General features: G+C 43.8%; 1 protein-coding gene across 1 annotated transcript; it reads right to left on the bottom strand.

Moving 5' to 3' along the window:
- Positions 1-82: 82 nt before the first annotated feature.
- Positions 83-27,991, bottom strand: EEF1A2 (eukaryotic translation elongation factor 1 alpha 2). The gene is made up of 8 exons (XM_026697362.2): positions 27,698-27,991; positions 23,537-23,791; positions 13,794-13,973; positions 8,980-9,276; positions 7,337-7,487; positions 5,526-5,782; positions 3,576-3,810; positions 83-431 (listed from the first exon to the last, which is right to left on the bottom strand). The coding sequence occupies exons 2-8, from the start codon at positions 23,678-23,680 to the stop codon at positions 304-306; spliced, it is 1,392 nt and encodes a 463-aa protein (XP_026553147.1). The 5' UTR covers positions 23,681-23,791; positions 27,698-27,991; the 3' UTR covers positions 83-303.

Genomic DNA, 27,991 nt, shown 5'->3' with positions numbered 1-27,991 from the left:
CGCAAAAGGAGACTTAACCTCTCCATCCACCACGCAGGCATTTACAGCACACAAGAGGACGCCAAGAGGCCGTGGGGGATGAGATGTGGTACCAGTTTTATTGGTAAAATTGAACACGAAGGCTCACGAACGCTGGGACATGCTTTTCCTTTTAAAGAACTTCCACTGGACCTTAATAGTGAGCATCCAGTCGTTCACGTACAAACTTTTACAAGCGGATGTGTAGACATGCGCCTCGAGGGGAAGATGGCAGCATCCGGGTCGGGTGGATGGGTGCTGGGCGAGGCACGGGGTACCCACGATTCATTTGCCAGCCTTCTGGGCTTTCTGTGCGGACTTGGTGACCTTCCCAGCCCCGCCACTCTTCTTCTCCACGTTCTTGATCACGCCCACCGCCACGGTCTGCCGCATGTCGCGTACGGCGAAGCGACCTGGGAAAATGGCAGGAGACAATGGAGTTAGAACAGCCCCTCAGTTGTCAACACCCCCCCCCCTCTGCTCAAAACAGGGGTCGGTGTGTCATGCCTGGTGTGTGTGTGTGTGTGTGTGTGTCTGAAAGGAACCCAAACCTGGCCTTGGAACTCAAAGAGAGGAAGATGAGGGTCCTCAAAAAGGGAGATTTGCAGAAAAGAGGACCCACAGCTTTGAGAAAGCGTGAGAAAAAGAAACTTCCAATAACTACCCCGTAGTTTTATTTATATATGATTTGATTGCTTATTGTACCCTATGACTATCATTAAGTGTTGTACCTGATGATTCCTGACTCTTGATGAATGTATCTTTTGTTTTATGTACACTGAGAGCATTTGCACCAAGACAAATTCCTTGTGTGTCCAATCACGCTTGGCCAATAAAGAATTCCGTTCTATTCTATTCTATTTTATATTGTATATTGTATATTCTATTCTATTCTATATTCTATTCTACTCTATTCTATTTCTATTCTATTCTATGTTCTATTCTATTCCACTCCATATTTTCTATTCTATATTGTATATTCTATTCTATTTCTATTCTATTCTATTCTATATTCTATTCTATTCTATTCCACTCCATATCTTCTATTCTATTCTATTCTATTCTATTTCTATTCTATATTCCATTCTATTCTATATTCTATTCTATTTCTATTCTATTCTTTATTCTATTCTGTTCTATTCCACTCCATATTTTCTATTCTATTCTATTCTATTCTATTCTATTCTATTCTATTCTATTCTATTCTATTCTATTCCAAATTATATTCCATTCCATTCTATGGCAACTTATAATTTTCCAGATTCTGTTATAGGCCTCGACTTACAACCACAACTGAGCCCAAAATTTCCATTGCTAAGCAAGACAGTGGCTAAGTAAGTGGCACCCCCTTTTTTTGCCATGGTTGTTAAGCAAATCACTGCCGTTGTTAAAGTGATTTGTGCAGCTGTTCAGTGAAGCCGGCTTCTCCCATTGACTTTGCTTGTTGGGAGCTGGTTAGGAAAGTCACAAAAGAGGATCACACAACCCCTCAACACTTCAACTGTCACAAATAATGCCGGCTGCCAAGCAGCCAAATTTTAAACCGCGTGGCCATGGGGATGCTGTTATGGGTTGTAAGTTCAAGGACTGGTCATTGGTCACTTTTTTCAGTGCTACTGTAACTTCAAGCGGTCACTAATTAAATAGTCATAAGTTGAGGACTCCCTATAAATAGCAGGAGTTAACAGATAACAGATAATCAGAGTTGGAAGAGACCTTGTAGGTCTTCTAGTCCAATCCCCTGCTTAGACAGGAAACCCTACACCATTTCTGACAGATGGCAGTCCAGTCTCTTCTTGAAAGCCTCAAATTATGAAGCTCCCACAACTTCTGGAGGCAACTTCTGTTCCATGGGTTGATTGTTCTCACTGTCAGAAAGTTTCTCCTTGTTTCCAGGTTGAATCTTTCTCCTTGTTCAGTTTCCATCCATTATTCCTTGTCTGGCCTACAGGTGCATTAGAAAATAGCCTAACCCCTTCCTCCTCTCTGTGGCAGCCCCTCAAATATTGGAAGACTGCTGTCATATCCCCCCTGGTCCATCTCTTCACTAGACTAGCCGTGCCCAGTTCCTGTAACCGTTCTTCATATGTTTTTGCCTCCAGTCCCCTCATCATCCTGGTTGCTCTTCTCTGTACTTTTTCTAGAGTCCCAACATCTTTTTTATAGTGTGGTGACCAAAACTGGATGCAGTACTCTAGGTGTGGTCTTACTAAGGCTTTATGGAGTGGCATTAGTACCTCACTTGATCTCAATGGTATCCCTCTGTTAACGCAATTTAGGATTGCATTAGCTTTTTTGGCTGCTGCTGCACACTGCTGGCTCCTATTTAGCTGGTTGTCCACTAAGAAAGACTCCAAGATCCCTCTCACAGTTCCTGCTATTGAGCCTGGTTTCACCCAGTCTATATGTGTCCTTTTGGATTTTCTTGCCTAAGTGTAGGAGTCCAAGAGGCAGCCTTGAAGGGAAGGGTGTTAGCGCTTGGAGGCACCAAGGTTAAGTTCCCAATGTTGGAGGCGACCATCAAGCCGTGTCGATGCTCCTATCCAGGGATTGCCATTTTCCATTCTTTAAAATAAAAACCACTCCGAATATGACCCATTTGTCAAATCTCAAAAGATCCCAGCGTTTCGCATCCCCATCAACTCAGAACCTTGCTTGTTCATATGCCGAACCTGGTTCAGCCTTCTTGGCAGATCTAACCCAATCCCAAGTCCTATCAGGATCTTGAATGCTTCGGGGGGTCATCGAAAGGGGCAGATTTAAAATCGGTGTCATTTTAATTTGGGAGGGTCTGACAGGTATGCTCTAAGGCAGTGGCCCCCCCAAGTTTTGGGGCGCTAGAGACCGGTTCCACAAAGAAAGGTCCTTCCGCGGACCTGAGGGGAGGTGGTTTCATGTGCTGCGTGCATCCTGCGGATGGGGGCTTCGCTTGTTTCCTGGCATGCCACAGACCAGTGGCCGGTCCATGAACTGGGGTGGGGGGCGGGGGCAGGGGGGGCTGGTCTAAGGCAGTGTTTCCCAAACCTGTTCTTTCATTATCCCAAAACACTGATCAGAAAGTCTTATCAAACTTCAAAAAACAGTCATTAAGTCCCAAAGGTGCTTCCCCCAAAAGAGGCACAGTGGTTAGAAAGCATTACTGCAGGCTAATTCTGCCAACTGCCAGCAGTTCGATCCGGAAGGGCTTAAGGTTGCCTCAGCCTTCCATCCTTCCGAGGTTGGTAAAATGAGGACCCAGATTGTTGGGGGCAAGAGGCTGGCTCTGTAAAACCGCTTAGAGAGTGCCATAAAGCACTGTGAAGCGGTATATAAGTCTAAGGGCTATTGCTATTCCATTCCATATTGCAGGAAAACTCTGCCCACAGTCTGGAGTTCGATCCAGAAGGGCTCAAGGTTGCTTCAGCCTTCCATCCTTCAGATATCGGTAAAACGACGACCTGGATTTTGAGGGGCAAGAGGCTGACTCTGTAAACAGCTTTGAGAAGGCTGTGAAGCACTGCAAAGCAGTATATAAGTCTAAGGGCTATTGCTATTAAGAGAAGGAGCCTGGGTCTCACCTAAGGGTGGGTATTGGGAGAAGCTCTCGACACACATCGGTTTGCCAGGGATCATCTCCACAATCGCAGCGTCTCCAGATTTCAAAGATTTGGGATTGTCTTCCAGCTTCTTGCCAGAACGTCGGTCGATCTTCTCCTTAAGCTCGGCGAATTTGCAAGCAATGTGAGCGGTGTGGCAGTCAATGACGGGCGAATAGCCGGCGCTGATCTGTCCAGGGTGGTTCAAAATGATTACCTATTTGGCGAAAGAGAGAGAGAGAGAGATGGAGAGGGAGAGAGAGGGAGAGAGAGAGAGAAAAGGAAAGGGGGAAGGGAAGGGGAGGGAAAGGGAAAAGGAAAGGAAAGGAAAGGAAAGGAAAGGAAAGGAAAGGAAAGGAAAGGAAAGGAAAGGAAAGGAAAGGAAAGGAAAGGAAAGGAAAGGAAAGGAAAGGAAAGGAAAGGAAAGACCAAGTTAGCTTGGATCAAAGTCATATGATGCTAAATGACTGTGTTCTCCTGCATTCTTGGATATAGGTATATATTTAATCCTTCATTTGTTCTGTTGTTCCATTTTGTGGTTTTAATTGTGAATATGTTGCACGCCATTGTTTCTCAACAACCTTGCCACTTTTAAAATGTGTGGACTTCGACTCCCAGAATTCTTCATCCAGCCATGTCTGCAAGGATATGTTTTAGATGCCTAAACATCTGGTGGGAGGGTTTTCCTGGAAAAAAAAAATTATGTTCGAAGTTGTCCCAAAGGTGCTTTTTTCAAGAGACAACTGGACTTTCTGGGTTTTTTTTTCTTTGAAGACATTTCACTTCTCATCCAAGAAGCTTCTTCAGCTCTGACTGGATGGAGAGGATTGGAAGGATTTATATTCCTTGCAGACAATTGATCATTTGCATCCTTTTCGGGTCGTTGAAGCACTTATCTGTGTCCTCAGGGTCACCTGAGTAGTGACACGGATAAACCTCCGAGTGCTTCAGTGACCCTCAGAAAGGATGCAGATGACCAGCTGTCTGCAAAGAATATAAATCCTTCCATTCCCCACCATCCAGTCAGAGCTGAAGAAGCTTCTTGGATGAGAAGCAAAACATCTTCAAAGAAAAAAAACAGAAAGTCCAGTTGTCTCTTGAAAAAAGCACCCTTGGGACAACCATGACCTGGATGGCTGAGAATCTCTAGAGACTTTTACATTTGATGTTGTGATGGACACCCCCCACCCTACCCCCCCAAAAAAAGTTCTAATGACCTGGTTCTGAAGCTCCAATACTTCCCCCACAGTCATGTGGCTGCACTTTGTCACTCAGCCTGTATTTATGATCATTAGCAGCATCCTGAAGTCACAGGACTGTGATTTACACTCTTATTTGCCAAAATTTACTTCTGGTGTTTGGGGAAAAAAAACAGCCCCTGGCAAACCATGGCTTTGTTTAACAACCACATTATTAGCTTAACAGCCTTGATGATTCATTTTACAACCACCGTAAACATGGTTCCATGTTAAAGTCCAGTCACGTGGTGACTTGATTTCCAACCACATCAAAATGGTTGCAAAATTCCGGGCCCTATTGTGGTTGTGAGTCAAGGACTACATGTATCTGATTGGTCTTAACATATTCATAAGAGCATGGTCAATATTTGCTCCTTGATGGAATACAAATATAACCCCAACAGTTAGTCGTGGGAAACTTGCCAGCTAGGCTGGAAGGAGGCATCAAGTGAGGGCCTAGCTTGGAATCCTTGCATAGCTGTAAGGGGCATTCGTTTGACTTTCTCCAAGAGCCATGAATCCTTATTTGGGGTCATTCCCAGAGGAAGACAAGCAGTCTGGAGAGATTCTTGTAACACAGGCGTTAGACAATAAAGTTAACTAACTTTCGCTATCCAGAAATGGCTCTGGTTGCTTGCCCCCAAGAGATAGGATGACATGACACAGCTCTTCAAAATGGCCACCCTCTGCTCACCTGAGAAGTGAACTGGGCTGCTTCCTGAGGCGGGTCCGATTTGCTGTCTCCGCAGACGTTTCCCCGGCGGATGTCCTTCACGGACACATTCTTGACGTTGAAGCCAACGTTGTCCCCAGGCAGAGCTTCGCTCAAGGCCTCATGGTGCATCTCAACCGACTTCACCTCGGTGGTAATGTTCACGGGGGCAAAGGTGACCACCATGCCAGGCCTGAGGATTCCTGTCTCTACACGGCCCACGGGGACGGTCCCGATACCTGTGAACGGCCACAAAGAGGGTCAGAGCCCTACAACCACCACCAGGGGACATGGATTCTCCAAAACGTTGGGAAAAAAACAGTATTTCAATGATGTGATTAGAAATCTATGGAGGTTCTCGGTCATCCAGGTCATGGTTGTCCCAAAGGTGATTTTTCAAGAGGCAACTGGACTTTGTGGTTTTTCTTCGAAGACATTTCACTTCGCATCCAAGAAGCCTCTTCAGTTCTTCAGAAGCTCTCTGAAGAACTTCTTCTAAAGAGCTGAAGAAGCTTCTTGGATGCGAAGCGAAACGTTTTCGAAGAAAAAACAGAAAGTCCACTTGCCTCTTGAAAAAGCACCTTTGGGGTGATGTGATTAGAAGTTAAGACTTATTTACAAGCAGCAAATTCTGTTTCAGATTCTAACCAAGGGCTGTACAAACGTACATAAAGAAATTGCTTTGTTTTATAGAGTTCCTTCATACAATTGTGCAGAGCTGGGCTGGCACATTAAAGACAAAGCGCTAAATTATTTGCCTCTAATGAAGGAGAAACGTAAATGTGAGAAAATGTTTCAGAAATCAGAACCGCGTGTGCGCGTGTGTTATATATGTATTTGCAACCCATCTCATGATTCAAGGTGATATATTTAACATTCTCTTTTATTAATCACTAATATTGTTTATTCTAATGACGTCTCTATATTGTTCCTTTATTTATTTTTACCTGAGATCCATGGCACTTTAGAAAATAAAAAAAATTAAATAAAGACAAGTCATGTAACATTTTTTTTTTAAGTTTCCATACGTACTGGTTAGTTCAATCATGAATTACAGAAAGTTCTTGACTTATGACCGTAATTGAGCCTGGAATTAGGTCGAAAGCTTTGAGTGGGTCACCACATGATTGAACTGATTTTATGAGTTTTTCTGTGGCAGTCTTTAAGTGAATCAATAGTCCACAATGGGTGTATTTTAGCAGAAAACTGAAAGTAAACGCTAAACGACCTGTTTTAAGTCAAGAACTACCTGTGGTGTCTTTTTTCTGCATCTGAGTAACCATGAAATAGTTCTTTCTATTCTTCAAAGTCGGCAAGAAGAGTACAAAGCTTTTATCTTAATTTTATATCCTTGTTTCTTGCAAAAAAAGAATTATTTGAGGCTTGGGAAATACACAAAATGTTGCTTCCAAATTTACGAAGGGGGAAGCCAGCAACATTTCCAGGTCAAGTCAAAACCTAGAAAAAAAGCAAGCAGTTCTGCCCAACCTCAAATGTGCCACAAATTTTTTTAAAAAATACGGGTATTTTTTTTTTAACAAAGAAAATCAATGACTGAAATCTCAGTAGATATCTGAGTTCTTTATAAAGTCTAATAGAAACAAAGGACTGACTGCAAAGCTTCGCAATTTCATAATTCTGTTTTCTGTTTAATGTTGAGTGTCTGCAAATATGTAGAACTTCTCTTTGTTTGCTGATCTGCAGCAGTGTGTCGCTAAGTTTTGCAACAAGAAACTTAAAACTTCAGCTACAGAACCAGCCACGGGCGGGCTTTCCCCAGATGTTCACCTCACCTCCGATTTTGTAGACGTCTTGAAGAGGCAGGCGTAGAGGTTTATCTGTAGGGCGAGTGGGGGGCAGGATTGTATCCAGAGCCTCCAAGAGAGAGACCCCGCTGGCATTGCCTTCTTTGCGTTCCACTTTCCATCCTTTGAACCAAGGCATCTAAGCGACAAAATGGCAGATTTTGAGAGGGGCCCACTATACAATCCAAATTTTCCATGCAGGCACACAGACACATGCTCCAAAAGAGGAACATTATCACTTTCTTTTTATTTATACATATGTAACTGATATTGAAACTATTAAACAAGGGATAAAGTAGGGAAACAAGTAAACTATTATTAAACAAGTCAAATACAGTAGGGAAAAGAAATAACATTATTGCAAGTGTGTTATTTGCCCCTTGTTTATATACAGTGGATCGACCTACAAGTGTTGGTGAGGTGTGGCTTTCTCCTTGATTAGGGTATTGTTTTCGGCTTGTTTGTCTGGCATTAATCCCTGCTTATCTGGGTGATGGTTGATGGAGGAGATTCTTCATTTGTTTCCTTCTTAGCCCTTTTATTGCCTCTTTTGAATGGGGTATAAACGTGGCTTATGCCTGTGAGTCTCTTGATGGCTGACTTGTGGCTGAATGCCAAGCTGCCAGAAATTCCTATTATAGGGGAAGGACAGGCAGAGCCTGGGGGCAGAGTCAAGAGAGGAATTAGCCTGGATCTTTAGGTTGCCACAAATGGTCTAAGTCCAGCTCCTCTTGAATTCCCTTTCTTCAACGCCGCTAAGCTGGTGCAAATCATTAAAAAAACAAACAGAAGAGGGTTTTTTCCTCTCATACAGAAGGAATATCTCTTTTTCAAGCCCCTTTCTGGCAGCTTTTAAGAAAATCATAAGCACTTGTTTAAAACCCGTTTATTTTGGTCATTTATTAGGTTTTTTTTATCCCACCTTTATTACTTTCTAAATAACTCAAAGCCGTGTTACATATCTGATAATCTGTCCTATTTTCCCCACAACAACAACTTTGGGAGGTGGGCTGAGCTGAAAGAGAGGGACTGGCCCAAAGTCACCCAGCAGGAATTTCATACCTAACATGGAACAGTAACTCACTATCTCCTGGTGACTGGCCCAAAGTCACCGAGCCAGCTTTCATGCCTAAAGCTAGACTAAAAATCTCAGTATCTGGCTTCTAGGCCAGCACCTTAACCCCTATATCAAACTGGCTCTCTTTTCCACTAAAGTTGCAGAAGAATACTTGCACTTGTGTCACTCTAGAATTACTGGGCTTCCCGAAGTGCCAATTTATTTCCCCATTCAAAGAAAAGGCTTCAGAGACCATCAGCCAATGAACAGGAATTGCCTTCAGAAATTGTGGGCGCTTCCCCTCTGGAGGCTTTCAAGAAGAGACAAGACTGCCATCTGTCAGAAATGATGTAGGGTCTCCTGCTTGGGCAGGGGGTTGGACTAGATGATCTACAAGATCCTGTCCAACGCTGTTATTCTACTATTCTGAGACCTAGCAGGACTTTGGGTGTTTCTGAAAAGCAAAGGCTGCAATCTTTCTAAGCCTACCTTTCATTTAAAAAAAAAAACAACTCTTATCCAGATGTAGTCAAACCCCAAAGCCCGCCACCCGCCACCCCCCAAAAAAACCTACGTTGGGAGACGGTTCCAGCATGTTATCGCCGTGCCAGCCAGAGATGGGAACGAAGGGGACGGTGGCCGGGTTGTAGCCGATCTTCTTGATGTAGGCGCTGACTTCCTTGACGATCTCATCGTACCGCTTCTCGCTGTAGGGTGGCTCTGTGGAGTCCATCTTGTTGATGCCGACGATGAGCTGCTTGACGCCCAATGTATAGGCCAGCAAGGCGTGTTCACGGGTCTGCCCGTTTTTGGAGATGCCCGCCTCGAATTCCCCTACCCCAGCAGCTACGATCAGGACAGCACAGTCGGCCTGCGGGGGTGGAGGTGGAGTGAAGGGGTGAAGTCGATTCGCCGGAAGACAACGTTTCATGCAGTTTAATAAAAATGCAGTTAAATACTCTACACAAGCCATCGAGGAGGGAGGGGGAGGGAGAGATACTATAGATCAGTGGTCCCCAACCTTTTTTGTGCCGCGGCCCGGTACCAGCATCACAAAATCATTCGCGGCCCGGTACCAGCATCAGCATGCATGGCAAGGCGAGCTGAGTGACCGGCCAGCCAGCCGTCCCCCACTTCTCCCCGCCACCTTCAACTCCTCCTTTGTACCTGTGTCGATGGGCTTCGCGACGGCTTCGGGATGGTCACTCGGCTCGCCTTGCCATGCGTGCTGAAAGATTCCTCACGCCTTAGTTTTGTTCGAAGCCGCCCCCCCGATGAAACTAAGGCGCCGCTTTCTACCCAGAAAAGCTCACCGGAAGCACTTTTTCATCAAAAAGAAGATGGCGGCGCCCAGCAAACCGGCGGCCCGGTAGAAATTGTTCCACGGACCGGTACCGGTCCCCGGACCGGTGGTTGGGGACCCCTGCTATAGATTATAGATGAAGGGTCTTCAAACTTGGCAAGTTTAAGACCCCTGTGATAGATAGATAGATAGATAGATAGATAGATAGATAGATAGATAGATAGATAGATAGATAGATAGATAGATAGACAGACAGACAGAGATATATAGTATAGATATACATATACATATACATATACATATAGATTAGATAGATAGATAGATAGATAGATAGACAGACAGACAGACAGACAGAGATATATAGTATAGATATACATATACATATAGATTAGATAGATTAGATAGATAGATAGATAGATAGATAGATAGATAGATAGATAGATAGATAGATAGATAGATAGATATAGATGTGTGTATGTATATATGTACGTGTGTGTGTGTATAGTATAGGTATAGATAGATTATATAGATATATACACACATATACACATACATATAACAAGAACAGGAAGTTCCTCACAGAAGTAGATAGAGGCAAATCCTAGAGTGCAAAATGTATCACAAAACAATGGAGAGGAATACTAGGGAGGAATAAAGCTGCATACAAGGCAGACATAAACACCTGTAGCATCTTCTCCTGTTCATATTAATAACAAACAACATTGTAAAAGTGTGCATGTGCATGTGTGTGTATGTGTGTGTAGTAGAATATAGGTATATAGTTATTCCGTAAGAGTCACCTCCCTCTCTCAGCTTCAAACTCTATTACTCTGAAGTTTAGCAACTCACATCCTATTCGAACATTGTTTTTTTTATTCATTCTAAATATTTTAACATCGTTGTTGAGGAATATTTGAGAATATTACATTCCTTTCCAGTCCGTGAAATGTAAATATAATAGGAATAATATTTACATTTTCCACAGCAATGATAGGAAAAAATATACAGGTAGTCCTCAACTTATGACCACAATTGAGCCCCAAATTTCTGGTGTGAAACGAGACATTTGTTAAGTGTAGCCCATTTTATGACTCTTCTCATCACAGTTGTGAAGTGAAGAACAGCACTTCTTGTTAAGGGAACCTGGCTTCTCCATTGATTTTGCTTGCCAGAAAGTTGCAAAAGGGGACCTGCAACCGTCATAAATACGAGCCAGTTGCCAAGCATTGGGATTTTGATCACCTGACCATGGAGAGGCTGCAACAGTCGTAAGTGTGAACAACGGTCGTAAGTCACTTTTTTCAGTGCTGTTGTAACTTCAAACGTCACTAAATGAACTGTTACTAAAGTCGAGGACTACCTGTCATGTAAATGTCATAGGAATATCGACATTTTCCACAGCAATGATGGGAAAAATGGATGCCAACATGTTTTCAATGCTTGCCCCCCTCAAAAAAAACACAACCGCACAGAGCACGGCCATTTTGTGAGCTTTCTCTCAATGATTCATCCCAGGTGCTTCTCAACCAATCCCTGCCTTTCTCTTGTAACTCAATGAATTCTAAAAATAATGGGATTGATACCTAAAACCCCACTTTGTCCCCTGGAGTCTATGAATAGGAGATGAGCTATCGGGAGTAATCAGCCTTTGAATTCCTAGGGGAGGGAAGAAATTAGACATGCCTGAAACGTAGTCGTAAGGGTTTCACCGTCTACAAAGGGCTCCACGGTTTGCCGAAATACAGGCTTACATCAAGTTTGTAAGCTGTCATACACCCAATACAGGTAGTCCTTGACTTACAACAGTTCATTTAGTGGCCATTCAAAGTTACAACAGCACTGGAAAAAAAAAGTGACTCATGCCCTTTTTCAAAACTTATGACTGGCTAAGTGATCACCGTTCAGATGCTTGGCAATGGGATCATATTTGTGACACTTGTAGTGACAAGCAAGGTCTGTGGGGAAACAAGATTCACTTAACAACCGAGTTACTGCTTTAAACAACCGCAGGGATTCACCGAAAAACAGCAGCGAGAAAGGTTGTTAAAATTAGGCAGAGCTCACTTAACAACTGTCTCGCTTACCAATATAAATTTTGGGCTTCATTGTGGTTGTTAAGTCGAGGACTACCAGTACAGAAAATCAAGTTTGCATGTTGTCGTACACCTAATACAACCCAGCACAACGGGGCCTTATGTACCAGCAGCGTAGAGCACTCTTAGCAACTTGCTTTCAGAGGTTGTGACTGCTCCATCGCTGGAGGCTTTTAAAAAGAGACTGGACAGCCATTTGTCTGAAATGCTATAGGATATCCTGCTTCAGCAAAGGGTCAGACTAATAGGTCTCCGAGGTCCCTTCCGGCTCGCTATTATGTTAAGGACACAAGGGTTCTTGTTAAGACATAAGACATAAGACAAAAGAATTTATTTGTCATTACACTCGCAAGCGGGTGCAACGAAATGAGGTGCTCTTCCACAAGTAAAACTGGACAACACCATTGAAAGAAAAATAAAATTAAACACAACAGACCATACAATAATCTCTATACAATTTAAAAATGTAAATACCCCATTACTCTCAGCCATTAAATTCCACAAAAATCTTATAACCCCAGGACAACCAGCAGCTTTGACTATGTCCCCAGGATAACATCAAAGCTAAAAGATGGATGTCCCTGGCCCTTAACCCAGCTCAAAAATCCGTGGCTCTGGGGAGCTGCCAATCAAGATGATAAGGTAGCATTATCAATGCTAAGCAAACTAGCACTGATGACGTTGCCAAGTTTGGGTAATGAAACATCTGCAAGGAAAACAAGCAAACTCAGAGAGCACCAAGGACCACACTGTCATCTTCTTCCTCTTCCTTTCCACAAACCCCACTCCCTTCTAGCACTGATGACGTTGCCAAGTTTGGGTAATGAAACATCTGCAAGGAAAACAAGCAAACTCAGAGAGCACCAAGGACCACACTGTCATCTTCTTCCTCTTCCTTTCCACAAACCCCACTCCCTTCTAGCACTGATGACGTTACCTAGTTGGGTAATGAAACGCCTGCAAGAAAACAACCCAGCTCAGAGACAACCAAGGACCCCATAGTCATCTTCCTCCTTCTCTTCTCCTCTTCTTCCTCCAACCCCATGCCCTTCTAGCACTGATGATGTTACTTAGTTGGGTAATGAAACGTCTAAAAGAAAATAAGCCGGCTCAGAGAGGACCAAGGACCTCCACAGCCATCTTCCTCTTCCTTGCTGTAAACTCCACTCCCTTCTAGCACTGATAATGTTACCTAGCTGGGTAATGAAAGGTCTGGAAGGAAACAACCCAGCTCAGAGAGCACCAAGGACCCCTCCTTATCAGTGGAGGCAGAAGAAAGGTGTGCTTCCTAAACTGGTAGTCCAGCATTGGTGTACTCCAATGCAGAATGCTGTGTGGCCCCCTTTCCCAATCCACCGCCCTCCAACTTCCAAGATTCCTCAGAGGCTGTTGTGGTTAGCCGGCAGCAGTTGTAGATGGCTGAGGAGAACGAGAACTCAGATGAGGGGCCAGGACCATTAGGGAGTGGACTGCTGCCTTCAGAGATTGTGGGGGCTGCTGGCAGCAGTGATGAGGAGGTTCCCGAGGAGCCTGTGCCAAGTGCGCGTGCACGCAGGGCAGCTCGCAGGAAAGAGCAGCTGCAGCAGCAGCACCAGCGACTTGGGAGTAAGGCTGAAAGGTAATGGCCCCTCCCTCAAGAAGATAAAAGCCAGCTGTGAAACTAACCTTCTTTGCAGAAGGCAAAGATGTTTTGAAACTCCAGCCTCGTGGACATTCCAGTATCCTGAGTTTATATTGCAAACTATTTCTGGTCTATTATCTTTTGGCAAGCCTGGCACTGTTTGGCAAGGCTTGTGCTTATCACAGCTAATTATTTGGTAGAAGTATTACGAGGTTTTTGTTCCTTTTGAATTTGTGTTTGATTTGTCGGGAAAGGGCATGGGTCAGAACAGTGGCTCAGCCAACTGGGGAACGCCAGACTGGGAAAAGCGGAGTTCAGGAGCAGCTGATCCCACCCCCACCCCCACCTAGAGAGCCCCCCCCCTTTCTCACCTGTGAAGTCCCTGTAATCATGTTCTTGATGAAATCTCTATGGCCTGGAGCATCAATGATGGTGATGTAATACTTGGTGGTCTCAAACTTCCACAGGGAAATGTCAATGGTGATGCCTCGCTCGCGCTCAGCTTTCAGTTTGTCCAGCACCCAGGCGTACTTGAAGGAACCCTTTCCCATCTGCCAGGGAGAAAAAAAGAAAGAAAAAGAGACCACCAGGTTGGATACAGGCAAGAGATGAAGGCAACATTCTGAGACGCATCAGACAAGAAAGGCGCCTCTGTTTCTGAACCATGAATTCTGCTGCTGGGTCTCAAAAGAAAGCCTTTCCAGTAAAATGAAAAATCTTGACTATAAAGATAGTCCTCAATTTACAACAGTTTGTTTGGTGACTACTCCAAGTTACAACGGCGCTGGAATAAAAGTGACTTAGGATCGTTTTTCAGACTTACAACCGTTGCAGCATCCCCCGGGGTCACGTGATGCTTGACAACGGATTCACATTTACGACGGTTGCAGTGTCCCGGAGTCATGGGATCCCCCTTTCGTGACCTTCTGACCAGCCAAGTCCACGGGGGGGGTGCGGGGGGCAAAGTCTGTGGAACTAATTTAAGAACGGCAGGGATTCACTTCACAAATGGGGTGAGAAGTCGTAAAATGGAGCAAACTCACTTGACAAATTTCTCACATCGACGTTGGGCTCAACTGTGGTCGTAAGTTGAAGACTACCTGCTTATTCATTTAGTAACAGTGGCACTGAAAGGGGCAGGACAAGAAGCCACGGATGGAAACTCATCAAGGAGAGAAGCAACCTAGAACTAAGGAGGAATTTCCTGACGGTGAGAACAAATAATCAGTGGAATAACTTTCCTGCCTCCAGAAGTTGTGAATGCTCCAACACTGGAAGTTTTTAAGAAGAGATTGGACCACGGTTTATCTATAGTGGTATAGGGTCTTCTGCAAGAGCAGGGGGTTGGACTAGATGACCTCCAAGATCCCTTCCAACTTTGTTGTTCTATTCTTTTTTTTAAAAAAAGAGACTTACGGCCACTTTTTACCCTTGCAACCATTGTAGCCTTGACTTATGACCACAATTGAGCTCAAAATTCCTCGTGGCTAAGTGAAACATTTGTTAAGTGAACGTTGCCCCATTTTACATCCTTTCTTGCCAGTGTTGTTAAGTGAATCGGTGCAGTTATTAAATTAGCAACCCAGTTGTTAATTGAATCTGGCTTTCCCATTGACTTTGCTTGTTGGAAGACCGCTGGGAAAGGTTTAGCGTTAGGATGCAAAAGGTGATTTGCATGACCCCGGGACACTGCAACCATCATAAATATGAGTCAGCTGCCAATTTTGATGAGGTGACGATGCAGCAATGGTGTGATGCAGCAATGGTGTGAAAAATGGTCTTAAGTCACGTTTTTCAGGGACACTGCAACTTTGAATGCTCGCTAAAAGAACTGTTGTAAGTCAAGGACTTCCTGTATTAAAGTCAATCTCAATGAAAATACATTTGGCCTTCCTGTGCAGTTGATTTCCTGGTCTGGCCTCCCTCCAGTAACTAGAGTTCACACAACATGCTTCATCATCTGACTAGGTGCAATCCTGGCCAATGCATTCACATGATATGGTATGTCAATTGGGTTTTTATGCCATTTAATTTGTACCCGGCTTTGCTGGCTTTCTCTGTGAAGTTCTTTGCTTCATATAGTTAATCCTTGACTTATGAGCCACAACCGAGCCCAAAATTTCTGTGGCTCAGTGAGGCAGCGATAACCCAAGGTCGTAAAATGGAGCAAATCTCACTTAGCAACTGTCTTGCTTAGCAACGGAAATGTTGGACTCAACTGCGGTCGTATGTCAAGGACCATCTGTACTATAGAAGCTTGTTGGGAGAGAATATTGACTTTCGTGGTCAAGAAAGGAGAGAAATGGCAAAGACTGGCTCAAAGGAAAGTATGCGCCAGCTGCAGGATCATTGGGAAGACGTCGGTGTTACGACGCCAAATCGTTCTTGCCATGAACCAATAATTTTATTATTAGGGGAAACGCCCAATTTTGTCCCTTTTCCATCATCACGCCGCATTTTTCTACCCAGTTTATTCTGCTTTTTCTAGGTGTGGTGAGAGAAAATTATGTAGTACGCTGTGCTACGGCCAGCTTTCTGGCTTTACTGACATAGTAGCAATAGCACTTAAGACTTATATACCGCTTCACAGTGCTTTACAGCCCTCTCAAAGTGGTTTTACAGAGTCAGCCTATTGCCCCCACCAAAACAATCTGGGTCCTCATAATCTGCATCCATATGGACTAGAAACTTGTCGATGTTTAAAAACAGAGTCCAGGGCTCACGGAGGCACATGCTGATGGCAGTATTTGGAGGACAAAGTAATTTCAGAAATCACTAACAAGCTGATCCCCCTGTGTAAAAAAATCAACCCTGGGGGAAAAAAATAAATAAAAGGTCAGTGACTTAGAACAGTTTGCTCCAAATGTCTCAAAGATAAACGGGATATAAAGATTTATTGGTAGTCCTCAATTTACAACCACAACGGAGCCCAAAATGTCCAGTGCTGAGCAAAAACCGTTGTTTTAAGTGAGCTGTGTCTCGTTTTATGAACTTTTTCTCCCCCCGCTAGCAGTTGTGAAGGGAAATCTTGCGGTCATTAAGCGAATTGGGCTTCCCCCATAGAGACTGCTTGCCTGGAAGCCGGTTGTGGGAAAGGTACAAAATGTGATCCCGGGACAATGCAACTGTCATAAATATGAGTCAGTTGCAAAGCGCCTGAATTTTCATCACATGACCATGGGGATGCTGCAAAGGTCATAAGTGTGAAAAGAAGGTCATAAGTCACTTTTTTTTCAATGCTGTTGTACCTTCAAATAGCCACTACATGAATGGTTGTAAATTGAGGCCTACCTGTATATCAGTCACTGAACAAAGCCAGAGTAACAGATAGATGGCAGATAATCAGAGTTGGAAGGGACCTTGTAGGTCATCTAGTCCAACCCCCCGCCCAAGCAGGAGACCCTACACTATTTCTGACAGATGGGAGTCCAATCTCTTTTTTAAAGTCTCAAGTGATGAAGCTCCCACAACTTCTGAAGGCAACTTCTGTTACATGGGTTGATTGTTCTGTCAGAAAGTTTCTCCTTATTTCCAGGTTAAATCTCTCCTTGTTCAGTTTCCATCCATTATTCCTTGTTTGGCCTTCAGATGCTTTAGAAAATACCTTGACCCCTTCCTCTCTGTATCTTAACATCAACTTTCCTTTTGAACATGCCTACATAATCAAGAACACTATTCACATGTAACACTGATAAAAATAATTCTCTCTTTAATTCCAGCAGACCGATTTGTATACAGCAGGGGTCTTCAAATTTGACAGCTTTAAGATTTGTGGACTTCAACTCCCAGAATTCCTCCTCCAGTCATGTTAGCTCAGGAATTCTGGGAGTTGAAGTCCACAAGTCTTAAACTTGCCAAGTTTGAAGGCCCTTGGTATATACAGCATGCATATAAGGGCGGGGGGGTGAGGAGAGAGAAGAGATATATTATTAATTTTCATCTGAGGAAGCCCATCCAGATAAAAACACCCGAAGATAAATTTCCTCTTCACGGACAATCAGATTATTTCAGAGGCCTTGCCCAAACTTGGCTAAATTGCACGAATTTTTTTTTTTAAAAATCACAAACAATAAACTGGTTTTGTTCTTGCTGAAAATCGAGCCTGCTAGATTTTGCTGTATCATGACAAGCCTCTTTGATAGAAGACAAGCCGCTTTTCAATTGGCTACACCCAGGGATGGGGGAAGATGGGAGGCTGTATTTCCTAGCTTTGTACAGTGCCGGCTCTGTTCGACAAACTGGGTGGGGAGGGGAAAATCTTTATTTTGCTGCACAAGACCAGCAGCACATGATTAAGCCTTTTCAAAGCCAGAGAGAGAGAGAGAGAGCTCATTTAAACTATCACTCCATCTGTTCTTTAAAATCAAGCATCGTATTTCATTGCACCTTATTCATTCTTTCTTTCTTTCTTTCTTTCTTTTTCTTTCTTTCTTTCTTTCTTTCTTTCTTTCTTATCTTTCTTATCTTTCTTTTTCTTCTTCCTTTTCTGTTTCCCCTCTTTTTTTCCAGCTCTTCCTTTGATAAGTCTTATTATTAAAGCCAGCCTCCATTTCCTATACATGCAATCAAGTGGAAAAGAATCCACAGCCTTGCATCAGAAAATGGAGGCGCAAAAGCAAAGTCACTTGGCTATTAATAGCCGGCTCGCAGCTCCCATTGGCGATGCCAGGGAAGGTGGCAAACCGAGGCCCTGCTTGGCTTAAAGGCACAGATCACGAGAGAAGAACGCAGATGGCAAGGCAGGGGTAGATTATTGGGCTAAGCAAAATAGAATCAAAAATAAGGTCTAACACCTCTTCAAAAGGACAGATTTCAAAATAAGATCTAACCTCTTCACGTTGTGAATGCTCCAACACTGGAAGTTTTTAAAAAGATGCTGGATAACCATTGGTCTGAAGTGGCGTAGGGTTTCCTGCCTGGGCAGGGGGTTGGACTAGAAGACCTCCAAGGTCCCTTCCAACTCTGTTATTCTATTCTAGTCAATCCGATTATGCTTTAATAACTATCCCAGTTAAAAAAAAGAACGGAGCAACTTTACGATATGTGGATTTCAACTCCCAGAATTCCTCAGCCAGCCATGTTAACTGAACAAGGCCAGATAATCTTAACATCAATTTTCCTTCTAAATTTTCCTTCCTGCCTATATAATCAAGAACATTATTAACATACCACAGTCCTGGAAATAATTTTTAATTCCAGCGGATCTATTGTATACAGAATGCATTTGGGGGGTGGGGGGGGGATATATAATTTACAAGCAGTTTCATCTGAGGAAGCCCATCAAAGAAATGGAAATAACCAGGGGTGGGATTCTACCAGTTCGCCCTATTCACTAGAACCGGTTGTTAACATTCTAAGCAGTTCGGAAAACTGATTGTTAGAAGAAATTACTGACCTAATCCTGTAAGGAAGGCAAGAAGGAAACATTCTGATGTTGCTTACAGAAACTGCCTCTCCATTAACCCTTATTACATTCTTGGCAGGACTAGACTTCCCGTCTCAAGAACTTCTCTGGAGTTTTTTCCCCCTCCTTTGCTGGTCCTTTGCTTGTGTGGAATGACCATTCAAAGTTACAATGGCACTGAAAAAAGTGACTTATGACCATTTTTCACACTTATGACTGTTGCAGCATCCCCAGTCATGAGAGGCTAGGCGAGGAGATGCATGCCTCAATGTGAGTGAGGTTGAGTTGGCCATGCCCAGCCAGTCACATGACCACAAAGCCACACCCACCAGCTAAGCCACGCCCACAGAACCGGTTGTTAAAAAATTTGAATTCCCCCCCTGGAAATAATTGAAGATAAATTTCAGTTGTTCAGTTCCCCATGCTCACTGGGGAATTCTGGGAGTTGAAGTCCACACTGGTTAGGGAATTCTGGGGGTTGATGTCCATATATTTTAAAGTTGGCAAGGTTGAAAAACATTGGAGTAGTTTCCTGATATCAATCAATCAATAAATAAAATGCAGAACAGTTGTCAATGAATGATTTTCTATGTTCTTAAGAAGTAAATGAAATATCCCGAAACAGGATAAGAGTCATTCTCTTATGGGTATAACATTACAGCTCTATCTTGGCTTGTCCTTGCCTTAATAAGCCAACATTGTGAGCCATTCAGGTATAATACTAGTGATTCAGGTATAATACTAGTGGTATCTATGCGTGTATTCATCTTGGCACTGTAGGATATATGGACTTCAACTCCCAGAATTCATTTCCCACACTGACTGAGGAATCCTGGGAGTTGAAATCCATACATCTTAAAAGTGCCAAGGTTAGGAAACATTGCACTAGCAGTATATTAAACAAATATAATCTAGTTTACTGGTTCTAATTAGGGCCGAATTATGGTAATTTAGCTTATTTTTGTGACTGAATTATGCCTAGAGAATACAGAATATCCACAAATTGGCACCACTTCTATAAATTTCTAATTTATAGCTGAATAATTTAGCACATAATATAAATTGACTTTGCAAAGTAGGAAAAAATCCCACAGTTCTACCAGGATATGGTTTAATTGTAAGCAGACATACAGTACCTAAAGTAAAAAAATCAGTGTTAAAAAACCCAATTTGCAAGAAAACAAGTCAAACAATCAAACTGGAGAAATCAATTTCTTTTCCTGGCATTTGGTATGTTTCCATTTAAACCAAAGGTGCAGATCTAGCCATTCAGAGCACGAAAACCTACTTGCAATTGAGAAGCGGCCCAAATATTAACAACTGATCCTCAGAAATTATCAGTCGCCCTTGGCAAATGACAGAGAAGTTAGGATACAGAAGAGTTTATCAGGATTGCCTTCCACTAGTTCTTCTCTAAAAAGCCAAATTGTGCAGCTGCGTTTTAATAAACGTTATGAAATGGCGTCTTATTTTGCCAAAACGGCTCTTCCCCAGTGTCTTGCTAGCAATTATACAAAAGCAAGACAAAGAAATAAAAGGTTTGTCACACACCTTTCGGTATTATGCGCCATCTTTTGGCGGCTCTACGTCAAAAATTAACGATGGATCCCAATAAAGGATGAATTTAGGTTATTTTTTAAAAAAAAATGTGAATAGCGGCCGGATTATTTTGCATAATTTATTCAGCTTCTTTAGAAAAAGAACAAGTTCTTCTGCAGTGGCGCTGAGAACTTGCTTCCTGGGCACTAAAATTATCTTAATCTGCTATTCTAGTCTCTTACGATGTCACAGCATATGGCTGCCACCCACGGGTTGTTTTCCCCAGGCGCTCTGTAAACCTTATGGACTAGAAGCTTGCAAAGTGCTGAGAGGAGAAAGCCCACCCTGCAGAATTTCAGATTTGTGAAACACAATCACAACACTGCAAAATTTAGACTGTCTACCAGGGAACTCAAAATATTGGCATAGGGAATTATTTATTGTCATTTTGTTAAAAGCTTTACAAAAGCAGGATACGCATTTATTTCAGGGAACTGCAGTGGGTGAAAGTGATCAGGGAGAAATGAAGGAATCGAGCTTAGATAGGTGCCTGTTCTAAAACTAAAAATAAACTCTATTCTCTTCCGGCTAAGATGGTACAGGACTTTTCTCACTATCCTGAATTTAAGCTTCATAAAAAGCAGAGAAAAGATTACACACACCAGGAAGTCTAATACTAAAGCTGCAAATACTACCTTAAACCTTTAGAAGAGAATATCTGTAGCTTGTAATTATCTGTGGGGTCCTTGGTGCTCTCTGAGCGTGGTTGTTTTCTTGGAGACGTTTCATTACCCAACTAAGTTACATCATCAGGTATGTTGGATAACTGATGATGTAACCTAGATGAAACATTTGCAAGCAAACAACCGAGCATCAAGAACTTTACATTTAAGCTTTTGCTTTGGTTTTAGCCTAGCGCATTACTTTCTCAGACCAACCCTCCGTATAGGGTTGTTGTTTGTGGGGAAAAGGAGGAGGAGGAGGAAGGTGTGTTGGATATGTTCGCCTCTTTTGAGTTATTTGTAAAAATAATAAAGGTGGGATACAAATACATAAATAAAATCAATGCAATTATCTTGTGGATTCCTTGGTGCTCTCTGAGCTTGGTTGTTTTCTTGCAGACATTTCATTACCAAACTAGGTAACATCATCAGTGCCAGCAGCACTTACCATGACTTTGGCAGTGAAATATCTGCAAGAAAACAATCCAGCTTAGAGAGCGTCAAGAAACCCACAATTTAAAACTGAGATACAAATATTCCCTTCTATGTAGATGTGATGGCTTATAAACCACGATTTGTGGCTAAGTGTGGCTCAGAGGAAGACATGGATGACTAGACAATGGATCATCTACAGTTGCAAGTGCAAGGGGGGCATTCACATTAAACCTTTAGTTTAGTTTTGGCTTCATGTGTTACGTGAATACAGCCATCTTGGTTTGTAGACCACAGCTCGTGGTTTAGCAATTGGGGTTTTAGGGTGTTGTGTGAACTCAGATGATGATATGGAAGATGGAATCCGGATCAACTACAGTATAATGAAACCCATTTCTGAGGGACCATGTTTACAAATATGTGCATAATTTATATATATTTCTAAGGATAACAAAAATAAGTATCTAGAGATTGAGGTTTTTTTTAAAAATAAAGGAATGTCTGTCGTCTTTTGCAGGTCCATGTTGTTTTACTACCTGTAGTAGTTTTCCTGAACAACTACATAGAGAAATTAGCTAGATGTAGTAGCATCAACAGCACCTTTAACAGAAGAAACTGTTCTGACCCCCGCCTTCCATGAATGAGCTGGCTTAATTTAAATTTTAAAAAACAGATATAGCCCAATTCAAATGAAGCCACAACCCTTAATTGTCCTTGGCTGATCTTGGGAGCTAAACAAGAGCCGACCAAGGTTAGTCTTTGAAAAAGAGGCTCCAGAAATCCCAGAGCTGAAAAATAGATTAAAAAGATGAGAAAAAATTGACCAACTCCTTCAACATCCAGGAAACTGTGTTAGGAGTTGAGTTTCTCTAGAGGATGGCTTAGCTTTCCTTTATTTATAGTATCTGATGTGGCTACTACACATTGCGGTGGGCAGCTGTGAAGCCACCTGCTGTGAAAAAAAAAACACCACCTCCTCTCATTTTTTTGCACAGATCCTGAGAGGTTTTCTGCACCCAAAATGAATTACTGTTTTCAATCTGGAGAGTCAGTAGGAAAAAATGTACCCTTTGTAGTTACTGTCTTAACAGGAGGAGCTGGTTGGTTTAATCCTATCCAATACGGAGGATATTTGTACACAAGCAGACGACTTAGAACCAGCAATGCAAATATTATCAGGATAAAGAGAGGAGTTGCCACAACGGGCTAACAAAGAAAATTGCTCTGCTAGGAAGTACAGTGGAAATTTTCTTCCAAGTCTTTTTTTCTATGGTAGTTGGCTTCTCTCAACTATGAAGGCGAAGGGAGGGAGGGAGGAATTTGGGAACAAAGGAGATGGGAAGAAGGAAGAGAGGAAAGGGAAAGAAGGAAGGAAGGAGAAGGGAGGAAGGGAGGAAATGGGAAGAATAAAGGAGAGGGAAAGAGGGAGGGAGGAAGGAATTGGAAAGAATGGAGATGGGAAGGAAGGAGTGGGAAAGGAGGAAGGAGAGAAGGGAGAAGGAAAAAGGGATGAAGGAAGGAAGGGAAAGAAGGAGGGAAAGGACTGGAAAGAAGGAAGGAGATGGGAAGAAGGAAGAAAGGAGAAGGGAGGGAGGGAGGGAGGAAATGGGAAGAATAAAGGAGAGGAAAGAGGGAGGGAGGGAGGAATTGGAAAGAATGGAGATGGGAAGGAAGGAGTGGAAAGGAGGAAGGAGAGAAGGAGAAGGAAAAAGGGCTGAAGGAAGGAAGGGAAGGAGGGAGGGAAAGGACTGGAAAGAAGGAAGGAGATGGGAAGGAGGAAGGAAGGAGAGGGAAAGAAGGAAGGAAGGAGAGAAGGGAGGGTGGGAAAGGATTAGGAAGAAGGAAGACGGGGGGAAAAGGAAGGAAGGAGAGGAAAAGGAAGGAAAGAAGAGAGAAGGAAGAAAGGAGAGAGGGAAGAAGGGAAGGAGAGACAGGATAAGGGAGAGAGGGAGGGGAGGAAGGGCCTATGTGAAGGTCAGAAGGAGAAAGACCCAAAGAAGCCCCCTCCTCCTCTTACCTCTGCGGCTTCCTTCTCGAATTTCTCGATGGTCCTCTTGTCGATGCCCCCGCACTTGTAGATGAGGTGGCCGGTGGTGGTGGACTTGCCGGAGTCTACATGTCCAATGACCACAATGTTGATGTGGGTCTTTTCCTTCCCCATGTTTCCTCCTTTGGCAGAGGCCTGGGCTTACAGGGGGCGGGCAGGGGAGGGGGGGGGCTGATTTTAGCTAAAAAGGGTGGAAAAAAACGGAGCAGCGGCTGCGAGGAAAGGCTGTGTGCAAAGAAAAGAGGAGGAGATCAGGAGGGTTGTTGTCAGGAGCAACAAGAACACAACACAGAGCCACATAACACCATCCTGCCCAGCCTTGGGTTCCACAGGCCAACAAAACCCTTGTCCACCAGTGTGTGTGTGTGTGTTATAATAACATTAAGCCTCTTCTTTAGGCATGAGATTTATTGCCTGAGAAATTTCAGATCCAGGTTTTAAGGGCTATCAAACTTTTCCTGCCTTCGTGACACAGGGACCCTTTATTTCCTGCCTCCTCGACTGTCAGTATTTCACCTTCCAAATTAATTGTTTAACTGCATTGAAAATATAAGCAACGGCTTACAGAATATGAATTGCCAACTGAGGGCAGGGGTTGTTTGTATGAACGACATTGCAGAAAGTGAAAAGATAAACAGCTTTTAAGATGAGAATATGTGTGTGTGTGTGTATATACATATATATATATATATACATATGTGTGTGTGTGTGTGTGTGTGTGTGTGTGTGTGTGTGTGTGTGTGTGTTATATATATATATATATATATATATATATATATATATATATATATATATATATATATATATATATATATATATTTTCTTAAGTTTTCGTCTTACATGTATGGCATTCGGCTTTGCTCAGGTATTTTCCACGTCATAGTAGTTGTGCTTTTAAACAACTACTATGACGTGGGAAAATACTCTATAAATATATATATACACACACACACACACACACATACATACATATATATATAGTGTCTTCGACACAATTTTAAAAACAAAATATCAGGAGGTTTAAACTGCAACTTAAGCAAAAAAGTGGCAACAAGTTATTTTATATGATGATGAAGATCTAATTTTCCAAGCTTAATACTAAATCCTTAATACTAATATCTTGGTTTATTATTATGAATATTGAGAGACAAAGAAAAAGACCTCTCGTGATTCAGCTCAGAGCAAGGAAGGAAGGAGAGAGAAGGGGAGACAGGATAAGGAAGGGAGGGAGGGAGGGAAGGAAAGGAGGGAGGGAAGGAGGGGGAGGGAGAAGAGGAGACGAGGGGACCTGCGAAGGAGGGAGAGAGGGAGGGAAGGAAGGAAGAAGGGAAAGAAGGAAGGAAGGAAGGACATGATAAGGGAAGGGAGGAAGGAAGGAAGGGGGAGGGGAGGAGGAAAGAAGAGAGAAGGGAAAAGGATGAAAGGACAGGATAAGGGAGGGAAATAAGGAAGGAAGGAAGGAAGGAAGGAAGGAAGGAAGGAAGGAAGGAAGGAAGGAAGGAAGGGAAGGAGAGACAGGATAAGGGAGGGAGGGAGGGATCAATCAATTCCATCTGCTATCAGAGCAGGTAACTGCTCTTCCTTAAATGTTTTAACTTGGCCCTAAACCTAAACTATAACAAAACAGGGTCCCTTACTTCCCCAGGGTCCTAAATTGAGAAGTTGGGTTGGTATGATGAACAGCATTCCCTTTCTAAAGGCACTTTCCTTTCTGGATAACATGCAGAAAGGGGAACCCCCTTGCTTAGCCGAATGCTGAGGAAGATTAATTTAGGCTGCACTGCCTTTTTTTTTTTTTTTTTACCTCAGGGACAAATAAGGAGGCAACTTAACTTGAACAACATAGCAGCTAGGCCAAATAATTAGAATTTAAACCACGGCTTTCTAAAACAGACTAGAGCTGGTTAGCTGAGAAAATTAAGAATTTTGTCCGTTCTGGCATGAACCCCCATTTATTTATCTTTTAAAATTTAAATGAGGGCTCAAGTTAGTTGCATTCTCTCTTCCTGACCCCCCCCACAAAAATCGCATGGTTTAGAGACTTAAAAGCCAAGACTAGACTTGGAAGCCAGTTTAGCCTTCTGCTCAAGTCATCCTTTAAAGACAAGGGCTATTTTTATGAGATGATGATGATTTATTCATAAGACATGCATATATCTCCACCCACTTGCCCACCCCCCAAAATAATTCAAGTCTGCTCCATTTTCAAATCTGTTCCTTTCTGGCTCTTTTATTCCAAGGGCCATTTTGAGCAGTTTCATTATAAATTTGTCTTCCTACAGCCTAATATGGTGTTGCAAATGGGAGGGGGGAGCCATAAATAGCATTTTTTTTTGCAAGAGGTGCTAGAAAGGTGAGGGGGGAGGAGTGGAGAGGGAAGGAGGTTATAACAGCCTTTATTTTCTCTCAGGAATATTCCAAAAAAAAAAAAAGCCAATATATGAAAGAGATCTAATCAAAAGGCTTCAATCCTCTTTTGTAAAAAATAAAAATAAAAAATTAGGCCTTATCCTGCACCTAAAGCAGCCATCTTTGCACCCCACCCCCCAAGATGTAATTCCCATTCTCTTCCCCTAAAAAATGCATTTTTTTTTGTCATTTTTGCCAGGGGTGGGGCCAGGTTATGCTAAAACTCCCCCCTCCCTCCCTCGCTCAGCCACCAGGGAGAAAAGGCAGAACAGGTGCATCCCCTGGGGAATTTGGCCCTGTTCTCAGCCTGACTTCAGAATTGAGAGTGGGGGGGGGGGAGGAGGAGAAATAAATAAGATACAGGCAAAAGCTCGGATCTGGGTCCAAAGCCGCCTATCTCATTCTAGAAGAGGCACCGTCTGTGCAAAAAAAAAAAAAATGCATTTTAAGAAAAATTCAAAAAAGTAAATGCATTTTTTAAAAAAAGATTTTTTAAAAATAATAAAAATCGGTCGGGGCCTCCCGAAGAGGCCCAAATGTGCGTTGACACCAGGAAAGGTTCATAGCTGAGGGGGAGGAAAGCATCTTGTCATTGCGGCCCCCCTCCGCCCCCCCCCCTTCACTCCAAACCTCCCACCTCCCTCCCTTTTCCTATCCTTTCGCCACGGGGTTATTTTTAAACCCCAAAGATCCCAGCCCCGGGGTTATTTTAGATCGCGTCTAAATCTCCGGGCTGGCGGTGAGAGATGGGGGGGGGAGGCACAGCGCGTGCTCCACCCGGCCCCATTGAGAAATAAACGCCCCATTATTATTATTATTATTATTATTATTATTATTATTATTATTATTATTATTATTATTATTATTATTCTCTTTCTTTGGCTCGTGGCTGCCTGGGTTTGCAAACCCCTTCCCCGCCGCCCCCCCCCCCCCCCGCCAAGGAACCGGGGTCAACGCGTCTAGACGGCTTTTTTTTTTTTTGCAAATCGCGTGCGCGGGGGGGGCGGAGGGGGTGACCGAGGCAGACGGCCCTTTGCAAGGTCAACTGCAAAGCCCGGGGGAGGACGGGGGGGCGCAAGGAACGGTTTTGCGCGGCTCCCACCCTCGCTGGGAAAGAAATAAGGAATAACGGTAGAATAATGGAAAGGGGAGGGGGGGGGAAGGGAATTAAGAGATAAGGTGCCCTCGCTCTCTCTTGTGTGGTATGTGTGTGTGTGTGTGTGTGTGTGAGTGAGAGAGAGAGAGAAAGGACTGGGGAAATCAAAAGAAGAGATGCGCCAAAAAGTCACCCCCCAAGAGCGGTGGGATCGCTTTTCCTCTCCACCATGACCCCCTTTTTTCCAGCACCCTCCTGCGCAGCTCTGTGTGTGTATGTGTGTGATGGAGTGTGTGTGTGTGTGTGTGTGTAGGGGGGGTGAGGGCCCCGATCTACAACCTACAGCTGGGGAAAGCCGCTTGCAGCCCCCACCACACACACACCCCCGCCGCCCTCCTCCGCCTTCAAAAGCCTCTTGCAACGACCTCGCCTCGCTCGCCCCCACCCAACCCCTGGAAAAGGCAGCGCGAGGACCCCCCCTCCAACGGCGTCCCCCCCTCCTCCTCCTGCCAGGCATGCCTTCCCACCCCCCACCCCGCAAGCCAGAAAAGGTCCCCCACCCCCGCCCCGATTCCTCGGAGGCGCCGCGAGCGAAGCGGACCGCTGCGCCCCGCCGGAGCTCTTACCGGCAGCGGCGGTTGGAGACGAGAGGCTGGCGAGCTCGGCTCGGAGCGCTTTATTGCGCGGAGCGAGTCCACCTATTGACGGCGGCGGCGCAATGCAGTCGCCCCGCTCTCTCTCCTCCCTCCCCTCCTCCTCGCACTACGGCATTGCGGTAGAGAGCGGAGGCGGGGAAGGAGAAGGAGAGGGGAGGGAGGGGGCGGTCGGAATACGAATGCCTGGCTAATTGTGGGGGCACGTCGGGCCACCCCCCCGGCCCGGCAGCAGGTGGGACAGCACGCCGAGATGCGCCAGCGAAG

Source organism: Pseudonaja textilis, chromosome 3 (genome assembly GCF_049901715.1).
Source record: "Pseudonaja textilis isolate UNSWEBS1 chromosome 3, rPseTex1.2, whole genome shotgun sequence".
NCBI classification, from domain to species: domain Eukaryota; kingdom Metazoa; phylum Chordata; class Lepidosauria; order Squamata; family Elapidae; genus Pseudonaja; species Pseudonaja textilis.
Note: the sequence above shows the minus strand (reverse complement) of the source record. Positions and strands in the feature narration are given on the sequence as shown.